Source organism: Trichomonas vaginalis, chromosome II (genome assembly GCF_026262505.1).
Source record: "Trichomonas vaginalis G3 chromosome II, whole genome shotgun sequence".
Classification (NCBI taxonomy): Eukaryota; Parabasalia; order Trichomonadida; family Trichomonadidae; genus Trichomonas; species Trichomonas vaginalis.
The window spans coordinates 20,216,346-20,230,080 of NC_067204.1; the positions used below are offsets into that span (position 1 = coordinate 20,216,346).

A 13,735-nucleotide genomic window follows, 5' to 3' on the forward strand; every position below is an offset into this window, starting at 1 on the left:
GTATGGGCGAAGGCGTCAGATCCTATTATTTTTAATTCACAATCTCTATCAAAAGATAGTTTTGTTAGGTTGGTACATTTGTAAAATGCTAATGATGAAATGACTTCGACGGATCTTGGAATTGAAACATTTTCAATTCCTGATCCTGAAAATGAATATATGAAAATTCAACATGTGAAATATTTTTTGAATTGCGAAATTTATAATCAGGGATATTAACGATAGACTTTGGAATAAAAACCTTTCTAGAAGAATTCGTATAAAAATCAATGTTGGGAAATTCACTGTTATCTGACAAATAAATTGACGTTGTATTTTCAAACGCCTGCGAATCAAAAAATGTTACAGAATCTGGAAGAAATATTTCAAAAACTTCTGTATTCCAGAATGCATAAGCTTCGATTGTTGATAGTTTTGATGCAGACATAAATTCAACTGTTTGTAAGGAAGTACAGTTTGCGAAAGCATTCTGTTTAATGACAGAAACTGTAGATGGGATCGTTATGCTTGTCATTTTACATCCACAATATGAATATTCACCAATAATTTCAATACTATAGGGTGTCCAAAGGTGCGTTTAGCACAGCGCTCTATATGAGACTATTAAAGGAGATATATGCTGATTATAAATATATAATAAAAAATATGAATATATGTATATGATGAGTATGTTGTATTTTGGCGCCATGCCGGGATATAAAATGAATTTTGAGACAAGAGGCGGTTTCGCGGGAAATTTTGGCGGGATTTTTTTCATTTTTTAATGAATCATAAAGAAAACATCCTCGCTCTTGCAAAAAAATGCAAAGACTGTAAAAAAATCTACGAGACATTGGTAAAATGCTTCGGTATGGATGCTCCTAGCTATTCCACTGTAACGTATCATGTTAGGATGTATCACTTCATGAACAAAAAGGCGCCCATCATAAAAATTGACAAAAAATCGCCGGATCAAAGAAAAATCAAAGCAATTCTTCAAGTGCTAGATGAAGACCCAAGAGCATCACTCAGAAGGATAGAGGAGATGACAAAGATACCACGTACAACAGTCAGTTATTATCTGCACAATTATTTGAACTACAAACTAGCGTATACACGTTGGGTTCCGCACAACCTTAATTCAGTTCAAAAAAAATCTAGAGTCCAATCTTCGAAAGAGCTCCTCTCTATATTGGGTGCGTATCAATCCAAGAAGTTTCGCTTTTTAGTAACAGGGGACGAGTCTTGGTTTCAATATGCAACAGAAGCCAAAATCATGTGGATCCCGAAGGATGAAAATCCGCAAACATTCCCGAAGAAAAAAATTGACACACCAATGATGATGTTGTCGGTTTTTTGGGGCGTGAATGGCATCATCGCAATTGATATTCTTCAAAAACCTAATACGATGAATGCTCAGTATCTAATTGACAATGTTCTTACTCAAATTATCAATTCTGATGAGTTTGAGAAATCCAAACAACAAAAACAAAAGTTTGCAATTCATTTTGATAATTCAAGAGTTCACAAAAGTCATAAGGTAATGAATTACTTGGTGGAAAACAATGTCAAAGTTGTTCCAAACCCAATTTATTCACCTGATATTGCACCCTCTGACTTTTATTTATTCGGCACGCTAAAAAAGAGAGCTGAAGGACGCGAATTCGCGAGTCCAGATGATCTTGAAAATTTTGTAAGAGAGCAATTTGAGCAATTTTCTCATGATGATTTAAAGCGTGTCTTTCAAGCCTGGATCGATCGCTGCGAACGCGTGATTGAATCCAATGGTGATTATATTTAAATAAACTTTATATATATGTAACTTGTTTATTTCTATTCGCAGTATTCAGGTTTGTGCTAAACACACCTTTGGACACCCTATATTATTGACGAAGACTTCTTCTTTGAACGCTGGAAAATAGAAAATTTCTTTAAAATCTTTAGAATATATGATGGAATCTACAATTATTATGTATTCATTTTCTGTGTCAATCTTAAAATTGATTTCATATGTATTATTAAACATTAGAGGCGTGAAAGATTTCATATTTTTAGGAATTCTTAATTCAGATATTGATGTCCCTGTAAAGCAATCTTTTTCAATTATTTCAATTAGACAATTTACATGAAATGAAATATTTTTTAAATTACCACATTTGAAAAATGCATTGTTACTAATTTTTGTGACAGATGATGATATTGCAATTGATGATATATTTGATTCCGAAAATGCAAATTCTTCAATTTTCGTTACAGACAATGGAATAACAAACGATTCATTTATACATTTATAGAATGAATAGTTCCCAATTATTTGAAGCTGACTATTGTCTGAAAAGCTCAAGTTAGAGAAATGATAATATTTGTAATAATAAATAAGCTCCTGATTATTATTTAGAATAAGTACAGATGAAGGGATAACAATATGAAGAATTTTGGTGTTAATAAATGCATTCGGACTAAATTTTATTAATTGACAATTTTGATCAAATTCTATTGTTTCAAGAATGCTGCAAGATAAGAATGCTAAATCATGTATTTCAGATAAAGAGTGAGGGAAACTGAAATTTGTAATATTACAGTGTTCAAATGCAGATTCTTCAATAATTTTCAACTGTGAATTATCTAAAATTATAATATTGCTGAGTTTTGTGCAATATTTAAAACTGCTTTTTCCAATTTTAACAATAGATGAAGGGATTCTAATTGTAGATAATTTAGTATCTTGTAAACTACCTTCTGGAATAATTGACAATTTTGAATTTTCCGGAAAATTGAATATATATAAATTCAAGCAAAAGGAAAACGTATCTATTCCAAGTTCAGTTTAATTGGAATCCTTTTCGAAAAATACCTTTTCTAATTTTGATGAAGAAAACGCATTGTCTCCAATGAATTCAACTGAAGCTGGAATTGAAATAGACTTCATTATAACTTGATAAAATGCGGATGAAGCAATTGATCGCAATTGAGAATTATTTTGGAAAGTGATTGTCTCAATTGTAGATGAACCGAATGCATTTTTTTCTATGATCTCTACAGTAGATGGAATACAAATGGATCCTATTATTACTTTGAAAAATTCCTCTTCACCAATTTTTATCACATTTGATAGTATAACAGAGCTGGCATTGATTGAACAAAAAGCTTTATAACCAATTTCAGTTAAATTGGAGGTATTAGACAACGTTATATCATCTGCAATGACATTTCCAAAAGCTAATTCACCAATAAATTCTACTGAAGATGGAATTTTAAGAGAATTAATAGATGTTTCGTAAAATGCATAGCTTCCAATATATTGTAAGCTAGAATTTCCTGCGAATTCAATTTTTGATAATTTGACTGATTTGAAAGCATTATCCCCAATAAAAACTAAAGAAGATGGAAAGGAAATTATTGAAATTTTAGTTAAAATAAACGAATTTGAGAGTAATTTCAAAATATGGCTATTGGAATTGAAAATAACTGATGTTAATGAGGAACATTTTGAAAATGCGTTATTTCCAATAACTGTAACAGATGAAGGAATAACAATAGATCTAAGAGATGATGCTTCAAAAGAATAATCGCCGAGCTCTTCTAAATTACTCTCATTTGAAAATTGAATATCAGTTAATTTATTGCATTTATAAAAGGCATAAGGGCCAATTACCCTAACTGATGATGGAATGGAAATAGAAACAATTGGTATGGCTTCGAATGCATGACTACCAATATTCACCAAAACTCCATTTTCAGCTAATGTAATACTTCTTAGTGAATTGCATTTATTAAAGGCATATTCACCAATACTTCTAACATGTGAAGGTATTAAAAATGATATAATTGGAAGAGATTCGAATGAATGATCTGCAATTGATTCTAATTGGCTGTCTTCTGAAAGTGATATTTCTGTTAATATGTTGCATTTATAAAATGCATATGCACCAATAAATCTGACTGATGATGGGATATTAATGTGAATAATAGACAAGGATTCAAAAGCGTGCTCTCCAATACTTTCCAAAACACTATTATCTGCAAAAGTAATATTATTTAAAGAAGTACACGATTTGAATGCATTATCACCTATAATTTTAAGTGATGATGGGATGAATATATTGGATATTTTGCAATTTTCAAAAGCATTTGATGATATTTCAAATATTTCTGATTCTTGACTAAATGTTATATTTTCAAGTTTTGATCCAAAAAATGCCATACTTGCTAATTTAGTGACGTGTTGTGGAACATAGAAATTAGTGATATTTGAGAAAGCAAATGCGTAGGATCTTATTTCTTTAAGCTGACTATTTTTTTCAAACTCAATAACTTTGAGTGGGCATTGATAGAAAGCATAGTCATGAATAATTGTCACATTATTCGAAATAAAAATTCTTTCAATGTTTGAACCCCGAAATGATCCTTTTCCTATTTCTTTAATAAAAGATGGGACTGAGAAAAAATCATTATTCTGGCTCAAAAATCTAAAAATAGATTGATTTTGACCTGTATATAAGCAATTTCTGTCTGAAAAAAAGAAACTATTTGAAGGTGAAGTTTGTATATTAATATAACATTCATAACTAAAAGCACTAACGCTAATATTCATAACCCTCATTGGGATATAAAATGATTCAATATTACATGAAATAAATGCTTCCTGTCCAATAAATTTCAAAATACTATCATCAGGAAAATAGACATATTTTAGCCTTTTACATTCATAAAATGCGCGGTCATTAATTATTATAACACTTTTGGGAATATCTATTTTATATAAATTTGTTCCACTAAAGGCATTTTTGCCAATAAATGCAAGTTGACTGTTTTCTTTAAATCCAATATAGGATAGATAACGAGAATAAATAAATGTATCATCATGAATATGTGTTACTTGAGATGGTATTTCACTCGATATTATATTACCGAATGCTGGATAAATCTCTTTAAATAAATCATTTTCCGGAAAGACAATTGGATTACATGAAAATAAAGCATATGATTCAATAGTTGATAATTTCTTTAATAAAGACAGATTTAATTTAAGTTCCGATATAGTTGCCAATGCAAACTCTTCAATAATTTCAAGTTGTGAATCATCTTGGAAAACAATTTCATTAATTTTTGCCGTATAGAAAGCATATTTTCGAATTTTTTTAGCAGTTGATGGAATAACTATTGATTTTAAATATGAATTTGAGAAAGAATAAATGCCTATTTCTTCCAATGTTAATGGCAAAATAACTTCAGTTACATTTGGATAAATTGCAATGATTTTATTTAAATCAGATGAGAAAAGGCAATCATTCCTTCTAACAATATTTTGGTTTGTTTCATCAAAATATATATCTTTCAGTAATGGACAACCATTAAAGGCGCCCATTTGTATATCAGCAACTTTGGCAGTAATTGTAAATGATGATATTTTTGTTTTTGCAAATAACAGATTGGGAATTTTTATCAGATTGATATCAGATGGGATATTAATTTCTCTTAAATTATAGCAATATCCAAATGCACCTTCACCTAACTCGACAATTGAACTCGGAAGTGATAATATCTCGATTTCAGATTCATCGAAAGAATTTTCTTTGATTAATTTAAGATTACGACAGAAGCTCAAATCCAATATTTTGATATTGCATTTAGCAAAAGCATTGGCTCCTATTTCTTCCAGTAAAGGGCATTTCTCAAATTCGAATTTTTTAAAATTTTTATTTTGAAAAGCAGAATCGTTAATCTTTTTTAGTTGAGAAATTCCACTAAAGCTTAAAGTTGTGAAATATAAAGAATAGGATGCATGAGATCCAATGATTTCGCAATCTGCATCAATTTCAACAATGTTGGGTTGCCTAGCAGATAATTCATATTTCCAAAACATACTAGTAAGCGTTTTTCCTTCAGTTGTATAATGGTATTGAATTAATGAAAAAATGACCATTGTTATTACTGGGGTATACTTTTTATGTTATAAAATCTTTGATTTTATGAGTCAAAAGGCTCAGTTATAACAGATTAAGTAAAATCAAAGAAAGTTATTCAAAAAAAAAATCAAATGTGTTGTTGCATTAGATTCTATGATATTCTTAATAAAGAATGGTCCTAAATATTATCGTTATTAGATTTCGAAAAGACAGTCAATTAATTCAGAGGATACTTTCAAAAAGTTTTATCCAAAAAAAAATTCTGATTGTTTTATGCCCAGTCTATCTTTATTGATAAATAATGAATAAAACACATCAGAATGCTTTATTTCATTTGGAAGATTATAGTGTATACTCAAAAAATGTCAACCGCATTGATAAGATGAATATTTCATTGACAGTTTTCTAATTTTGGAGCTTTACTATCATTGACTGAAAGTATGCGTACTAAAGGTTAAGTGTATTGGGTAAACGTTTCATAATTAATATTTGAACACGTTTATGGTATATAAAGCATACTTGCATATTGCTAAGCGAAATTCAAAGAATAATTCATTAATTATATATAATTTTTACTCATATCAAAATAAGATTGTTTTTAAGCAAGTGAGCTGTTAATGCTGACAGGCTTAACTTGTTTTGGTGTAGATCCATGTTCAATTCCTATGTCATGGATGTTCTCAACAATGTGATATGGAAGAGTTCTGTCTTTGTATGTAAGATTGACCCACTTTGGATTCTTAATTGTGAGAACTGTCTTCTCACACATGAGATAAGCACGAATTGTCTGTGTGACAGCAATCAAACGTACTTCGCCTGTGATTGTGTAGCAAATTGCAAGTGGGCATGGATCTGTCTTTCCTCCTGTGATCTGGACAACTAAGTATTCATCGTTAGACTTTATACTGCCTTCCAACCTCTTAAAAAGCTTCTTGTTTGCAAGTGTTGCATCGTATCCGGAAAATGAGCGGGAAATTTCTTCCTGAAGACGGGCAAGACTAGCGGCTGGAAGTGCCCATCCTTCAACAATGACCATTGCTTGTTCGTAATTCTTCATTGCTTCGTTGTAATTAGCTAATAACTCGTTGATTGTACCCTGATTCATTAATGTATCGGCATTCTTATCTAATCCATTCATAATAGCCATCTTAATAGCTTTGTGGGCTTGAATAATGTTTTCTCTGCCACCAATTCCAAGATAAGCGAGTGCAAGATTTTCCCAGGACTTTCCTGACTTCATATCGAGTTTGACAGCCTTGTTAGCGTATTCAAGAGACTTCTCATGATTCTGTGGCTGTAAGCGACGGTAAGATAAGGAAATAAGGCTATAGATTTCTGGATTTGGATCGATTGCTGTGTTTCCTTCAAGGCACTCGAGAGCAGCAGCTGGGTTTCCGTCGTGAAGATTAGCTTCTGCCTCGCAGATGTAGATATCTGTGTTTGTCATGTCAAGGCGAGCGGCAGCATGGAAGTCTTCGATGAGTTTCTTGATGTCATGGTTCTTTCCAGCCTTGTACTCGATAAGTTTTACCTTTGCAACGAGGAATGAGTTTTCATTGAATTTTGGATTAGCGAGAAGCTCTTCAGTCTTCTTGAGGATCTCTACTTTGGCCTTTGGAGACTCTTCGTTTGTTTGAACGTGGTACCAAAGCTCGTTGGTAGTCTTTACATAGTCAGGTGAAGACATCGATAAAAAGTGTCGGTTTATTAATTCGGAAGAATTTAGTACGTTATTAGATGAGATATATTGTTTAAGTTTGAATTGATTTTGTATATGGTTCAGTTATTTAAATATCAAAAATTGGTCCTTCAAATTACTTTCATTATAACCAAAATTGAAAATTCTCAAATGAAATTGATGAATATAGTAATCGATATCATCACCTAAAGAAAAGAATTCGAGTTTCTAAACTTTAAACTGATTATGTGAAAAATTACAAAATATAAAAATTGTAATTTATGGATTTAGACAATTTTTATTTAAATATAATTTTAAAGAATGATAAATTGTCGTTACACTTTCAAAACATAACATAAAACTAAGCCACAATAAAATATTATTTTCATTTGCGTCCTGGAGACCTGGATCTATCTTTTCTTGGTGGGGATCGTGGTGGAGAGCGATCACGTCTTGCAGGAGATCTGCTTCTTCGTGGTGGATCTCTTTCCGGAGAGTAATCTCGTCTTGGAGGAGATCTTCTATGAGAAGGAGATCTTCCGCGCCTTGAATCTGGTGGAGATCGATCTCTTCTTGATGGAGATCTTCCACGACGTGGAGATCGACGGTCTTTTCTATCAAAATCGTCGTCATAATCAGAATCGTGTTTTCTATCTCTATTCTTTCTTGGAGGGCTTCTATCTCTCTTAGGAGCTGGTGGCTTTGTATCTTTTTCTTTGTCTTTTTCTTTCTCTTTGTCTTTATCCTTGTCTTTAGTTTCATTTTCAGTATTATTTTGTGGAATTTCAACAACCTTTTGATCTGCCGATTCGGCTGTTCTTGCCTTAATAACCATAACATCTTTCTCAGTTACGTTTGGATGTATTGGCTCTGTTTTCTCAATTTTGCGTTTTCCTTGTTTCTGCTTTTTATTTTTAGTAACAATAGAAAATCCAGAAAATGGGAATGGATTATTTGAATCCTCATATAATAATGGAGCCTTCTTGTATGTCTGGTCAGCCTTAATTTCGGCATGAATAGTTGTATCTTTAAATGGCGTTCCATTAATAGCATCAATTGTTTCGCGAATATCCCACTTGGTTTGGAGTATAACTTTAACGAAGCCTTCGAATCTTTTTGTATTTGGATTTAAAATCTTTTCAACTGTTTGAGGAGTACCAAAATCCTCAATGAATTCCTTGATTTCAGCTGTATGAGCTTCTGGAACTTTTGAAAGGATAAGATGAACTGGATTAGACATGAATTTTTTTGAAATTCAACGATAAATTATTGGAGATGTCACTTTTTGATGATAATTCCCCGCCAAAAATCTGAATTCAACCAACAAAGAAATAAGCTTATGAAGTCTTTTATTTTGAGAATGATTTTTACCATGTAAACCTGGTATCGTAAAATATTCAATAGGGGATAGTCATGGAAAAAGACCCTTCAAAAAAAAATATCAAAATCTTTCACTTTTTTAAAAATGTCTTCGGACTATAGTGATGATTTTGACGACAACTTTGATGATATTAATTTAGACAAGGCAGATAGGGCTTCAGGCGAACATATTGTTCCTAAAATGCTTGAAATGTATTCCCACAAGCTGAATTTTGAACTTCAAGGTAACTTATACGTCGATAAAACACGTGATTCAATTGAGCAGAACGATGCAAAAAGAAAGGCTTTACGTCCAGGAAAGGATATGAGAAGAACTGAAGAACAAGTTCTTGATAATCGTACAAAAGTTGTTTTATTCAAACTCTTAAACAGAAAAATCTTAGGTGATATTGAAGGTTGTATCTCTACTGGTAAAGAAGGCAACATTTACATCGGTCATCGTGGCGAATCCGCTCCTGAAACATGGCCAGAAAAATTTGCAATCAAAATCTTCAAGACATGCATTCTCAAATTCAAAGATCGTGCTAGATATGTTACAGGCGAGCAAAGATTCCAGCACCACTCCAAGTCAAAGAACTCAAGAAAAGCTGTTGTTCTGTGGTCGGAAAAAGAATTCAGAAACTTAAGTCGTCTTCACAAGAACGGTGTTCTTTGCCCTGAACCACTTCTTGTTAAGCACAATATTATCTTCATGGAACTCATTTTGAACAAAAATTCTCCAGCTCCAACCTTACGTCTTGCAAATCTTGCTACAAAGCAATTCCAAGACCTCTACATAGATCTGGCCAAGACTATCCGCTTCATGTACCATACCTGCGAGCTTGTTCATGCAGATCTTTCCGAATACAATCTACTTGTCAAAGGAACAAGTTTATACATCATCGATGTTGGTCAGGCAGTCGAAATAGACAACCCCAATGCCAACCAATTCCTCAGAAACGATATCTGCGTCATTACAAGTTTCTTCAAATCTCGTGGTGTAAAAACAGCTCCATTAAAGCTTCTTTTCGACTTCATCGTCGATCCAAAGCTCTACGGAAGCGAAGATGAAGTCCTCAGGAACATCATGGATGAGAAAGAAACAATTACTCCACAAGAATTTACTCAAGTTTACATTCCACAAAGACTTGACCAAGTAAATGACCCAGAAGCAGAAATTGCTGACTTAGAAGATGGCTACTACACCAATGCTCAATACCACGGTGCTTTCACTGGCATTATTCCTACTTACGTCGCTCCAGATGAAATTGATTTGGCAAGAATGGCCGAAGAAGAAGAGGAGATGGAGGAGGAAGAAGAAATGGAAGAAGAGGAAGAGAAAGGTGAGAAAAAGGAAACTCTTGACCGAAAGAATTATACAAAAGCTGAATGGAAGGAAATTCAGAAGAAACTTAAAGAACGGAGAAGAGAAAAGAGATTAACAAAGACTCCTAAGTACCAGAAGAGAAAGGCTTATAGAAAAGCTCATCCAAATGCCAAATAATTTTTTATATTTTTTTTATTTTTTATTTATATAGAGAAATAAAGATATCAAATGTATTTAATTTATTCAAAAAAATTGGTAATGTTAGTATTCGTTTCTTACTATAAAAAGTTTAAGAAAGATTTAAAAATTTATTACATTTCAAAGGTTAAAATAGGTAGGGAGCTCCATGATGTCTCCTGCTTAAACGTAAATTGAGTTTAGCATTGTGACGACTTTCTGCTTAGATGTTTCGACAACTTGTCCGTCAACGATGATTTCGTTAAGAGCAGTGTAGCATTGAGGTAGGTTATAAAGGATATGGAATTCAGTGATATCGCCGAAGTATTCTCTAAGTGTTTGGAAGAAGAAATCAAAGAATGAAACGACAGCGATTTCATTGGCGCCTTCTTCAACAGTGGCAATGCAATAAATAGCAAGATAACGCTTGTAAACGATCTTCAAATCGCCGTGATGGAATGTGAATGACATTTGTTCATTTCTGGAAACGCATTGACGGATGATTTCACTTTCAAGCTTTTGGCGCTCTTCAATTGATGGGCGTTCTCCGTAGTACTGAGCGAGACGAGTCTGACCATAGCGGTTCACGATCAAGAAGAATTTTATCATTTGTATTTCTGATTGTAGAAAAGTGACATTACCTGCCATTTCAATATTGGATGATATCGAATACTTATTATAGGAAAACCTTTATGGCCCACTTTGTCTAAATGGAATGAAAAATTGTTACATCAATAAGCGAACATTGATTATCTGATATGTTTTGGCTCGGATAGCCCTCGTTTAGAATGTTAATGTTAGACTGTATGTTTTAGGCAGATTTACTGTGAAGTGAGTCCAAAATATGAAAACATTTCTAATTATATCGTTAAAAAAAGAGTTAATTATTGGATAATAGCCTTCATCTCTATTTTTTCATAAAAATTTTCTTAGCAATCATATACCACGATTCCTATTCATCAAAATAAAATCATTTGGATATAAGAAACTACAAGATTTCTGTAAAATCGGAAAGTGAGCATTATTATTTTTAGTTTTCAGTACTATTTACATGACAATGGATGAAATAAATTTATTATAAAAATGAGATCAGATTTGATTTTGAAAGAATCGAGAAAAGAAAGAAACAATTAAAAAGCTAAATGTTTACAAAACAAGTCAAACAACTAAAAAAAACAAAATAATAAAAATTATATTGTTAATCAAATGTTAGACCTGTTCTGGAGTCTGTGGCTGTTCAACATTCACTGACACGTTCTGAGTTGACTGAGGAGGTTCTTGTTCGAGCTTTCCGGCAGCTCTCATAAAGAGAACGTGTTCATTTTCGTTGTGAGATTCACAATCAACGTGAACCCACGCTCTCTCTATATCAGGCATTCTTTCGACCTTCAACTGTAAGCTTTCTCCGATCCAATGGGCGAGTTCTAGAGGAAGATTTCCTGGAACTACAATATGGAGCTCAGTTAGATACATCGGACCGGCCTGGAATGCAATAACCTGTTCAACGGACATAATAAGAGGGTGATGGTGAGCGGCCACGTATGTAATGGATCTGATAATTTCGGGTGGTGCAGATTTACCGAGCATCATCTTGGCGTTCTCCAGTGCATTCATTGTCCACGAGAAGACGATGAAAGCAGAAAGAACAATGCCGCCGGCAGAATCCATCCACCAACCGAGTTTTGAGGATCCCCAGTACATAAAGAGGCCAAATGAGTTTGTAAGGACATCGTTTCTGTGATCTTCGGCAAGAGTCTTCGTAATAGGGTGTCCAAGAAGATAATAAACAATTGCCATGGTTAATTTGATACCAATTGTTGCTCCCATGATGATTATTGCTGGTAATGTTGTTTTATCTGGGACTTGATGACCGACCAGTGAAAGGATGCACTGTAAAATGATATAAAGGGCACATGCAGCCATAAGAACCGAGAAAACAAGGATACCAACGACATGAACTCTAGATTTTCCAAGAGGGTATTTGTCAAGGTCTTCACGAGTGAATTTGGAGTGAGCGGCAGTGCATGAGATAATTGTACCTGCAATTATATCAAGAGCTGAATCTGTAACAGAAGAAATAATTGTATATGAAACAGAGGATGAAACGGCAACAATCTTAGCAGCAAGCAAAAGTAAGTTAACTGTAAATGATATGTATGTAGCCCATCTGATGCAGCAACTTGCTTCCATGTTATCCTCAGGTAATGGGGAATCGTTTGTGATATCATTTAACTCTTCCAAAGTGTCCATCCATGAGTTCATTGATTTGTAGTATTTCTTGGTATTTCTTTTCTGTGATGAGATAGTGCATCCAACATCCTCAGGAGCAGCTTGAGCAATAGCCAAAGAACATTCTTCAAGAATGGAACTTGGAATTAAAGGCTCACAAATCGCACAATATCCTGTATTTGGATCTGATTTATCGTGAGTTAATGCGGTTTTGCATTTTGTGCATGTCTCTAAGACGCCTAGATGACGAGCCTTATGACAGATTGGACAAATCTGTAATTCTTCTTGAGGAACTTCTTCTTCAGTCATAATTACAATATTTTTGTCAATTTTTTGAAAATTTTAAAAATTCGGATAAGAAATCAAAGGTAGGTCAACAAAATCGTAACGATGCTTTCTTGATTTTGGTAATGGATTTAGACTATGTAGGTACTCGATGACTAATAGACGAAGAATGGAAGAAAACTGCAAGAGAGATTTCGAGGAAATATTATTAAAATTAACATTCGATTCTTTGACCTGCAAATAAACATATTTGTACTATTAATCGGTTTTACAAAATAGATATTGCGTTATTATATGTTTTGAAAAAGTATCTAGAATTTTTCCTAAGATACTCATTTTTCGAGATAAAATGATATACCATCTACTAGACATATGTGTATTGCTTCCCATATGTGGCTAGTAACTACAGAAATTGTAGTTTATGGAAATTTGAATACATTTGGTATCCTAAGAAAGACATTGTAATATTGAGCGTCTCCTATTTCAATACATCATAATGATGAAAATATAAATTCATGTAATCTGTCCTTAAATATGCTATCTAAACCTGTGATAGAAACTCAATTTCACCATTAAATATGAGAAAATTCCAAAATGTGAAATAAAACGAACATATTCACATATGAGATAACAACCATCTATATTAGGTTTCTCGATTCTTCATTTAAAATTCCAAAAAAAATTCGAAAATTTGAAAATCAAGTGAAGAAATACGAATTTTACATGAAAATTTGCAAAATGAAAAAATTTTGGAATTATAAACATTATTTATTTTTGATGCTTGTTCCAAGA

General features: G+C 32.9%; 6 protein-coding genes and 1 pseudogene across 7 annotated transcripts, besides 1 other annotated feature; 2 read left to right on the top strand and 5 right to left on the bottom strand.

Moving 5' to 3' along the window:
- Positions 1 to 557: 557 nt before the first annotated feature.
- Positions 558 to 1,860: a mobile genetic element.
- On the top strand, positions 654 to 1,780 carry TVAGG3_0577360 (annotated as a pseudogene). Its single transcript has one exon. A coding segment is annotated over exon 1 (1,127 nt).
- Positions 1,861 to 2,806: 946 nt separating the features above from the next.
- On the bottom strand, positions 2,807 to 5,845 carry TVAGG3_0577370 (leucine-rich repeats (6 copies)-containing protein; the record flags this gene model as incomplete). The annotated part of the gene is made up of 1 exon (XM_001582103.1): positions 2,807 to 5,845. The coding sequence occupies one exon, from the start codon at positions 5,843 to 5,845 to the stop codon at positions 2,807 to 2,809; it is 3,039 nt and encodes a 1,012-aa protein (XP_001582153.1).
- A 641-nt stretch (positions 5,846 to 6,486) lies between these two features.
- Positions 6,487 to 7,575, bottom strand: TVAGG3_0577380 (tetratricopeptide repeat domain domain-containing protein; the record flags this gene model as incomplete). The annotated part of the gene is made up of 1 exon (XM_001582102.1): positions 6,487 to 7,575. The coding sequence occupies one exon, from the start codon at positions 7,573 to 7,575 to the stop codon at positions 6,487 to 6,489; it is 1,089 nt and encodes a 362-aa protein (XP_001582152.1).
- A 287-nt stretch (positions 7,576 to 7,862) lies between these two features.
- Positions 7,863 to 8,826, bottom strand: TVAGG3_0577390 (RNA-binding domain, RBD family-containing protein; the record flags this gene model as incomplete). The annotated part of the gene is made up of 1 exon (XM_001582101.1): positions 7,952 to 8,806. The coding sequence occupies one exon, from the start codon at positions 8,804 to 8,806 to the stop codon at positions 7,952 to 7,954; it is 855 nt and encodes a 284-aa protein (XP_001582151.1).
- A 200-nt stretch (positions 8,827 to 9,026) lies between these two features.
- Positions 9,027 to 10,455, top strand: TVAGG3_0577400 (positive regulation of rRNA processing; the record flags this gene model as incomplete). Its single annotated transcript, XM_001582100.1, has 1 exon — positions 9,032 to 10,429. One exon carries the CDS (start codon positions 9,032 to 9,034, stop codon positions 10,427 to 10,429), a length of 1,398 nt encoding a protein of 465 aa, XP_001582150.1.
- A 60-nt stretch (positions 10,456 to 10,515) lies between these two features.
- On the bottom strand, positions 10,516 to 11,077 carry TVAGG3_0577410 (protein transport; the record flags this gene model as incomplete). Its single annotated transcript, XM_001582099.2, has 1 exon — positions 10,613 to 11,077. One exon carries the CDS (start codon positions 11,075 to 11,077, stop codon positions 10,613 to 10,615), a length of 465 nt encoding a protein of 154 aa, XP_001582149.1.
- A 502-nt stretch (positions 11,078 to 11,579) lies between these two features.
- TVAGG3_0577420 (cation transmembrane transporter protein) lies at positions 11,580 to 12,981 on the bottom strand (the record flags this gene model as incomplete). The annotated part of the gene is made up of 1 exon (XM_001582098.1): positions 11,639 to 12,967. The coding sequence occupies one exon, from the start codon at positions 12,965 to 12,967 to the stop codon at positions 11,639 to 11,641; it is 1,329 nt and encodes a 442-aa protein (XP_001582148.1).
- Between the last annotated feature and the right edge of the window lie 754 nt (positions 12,982 to 13,735).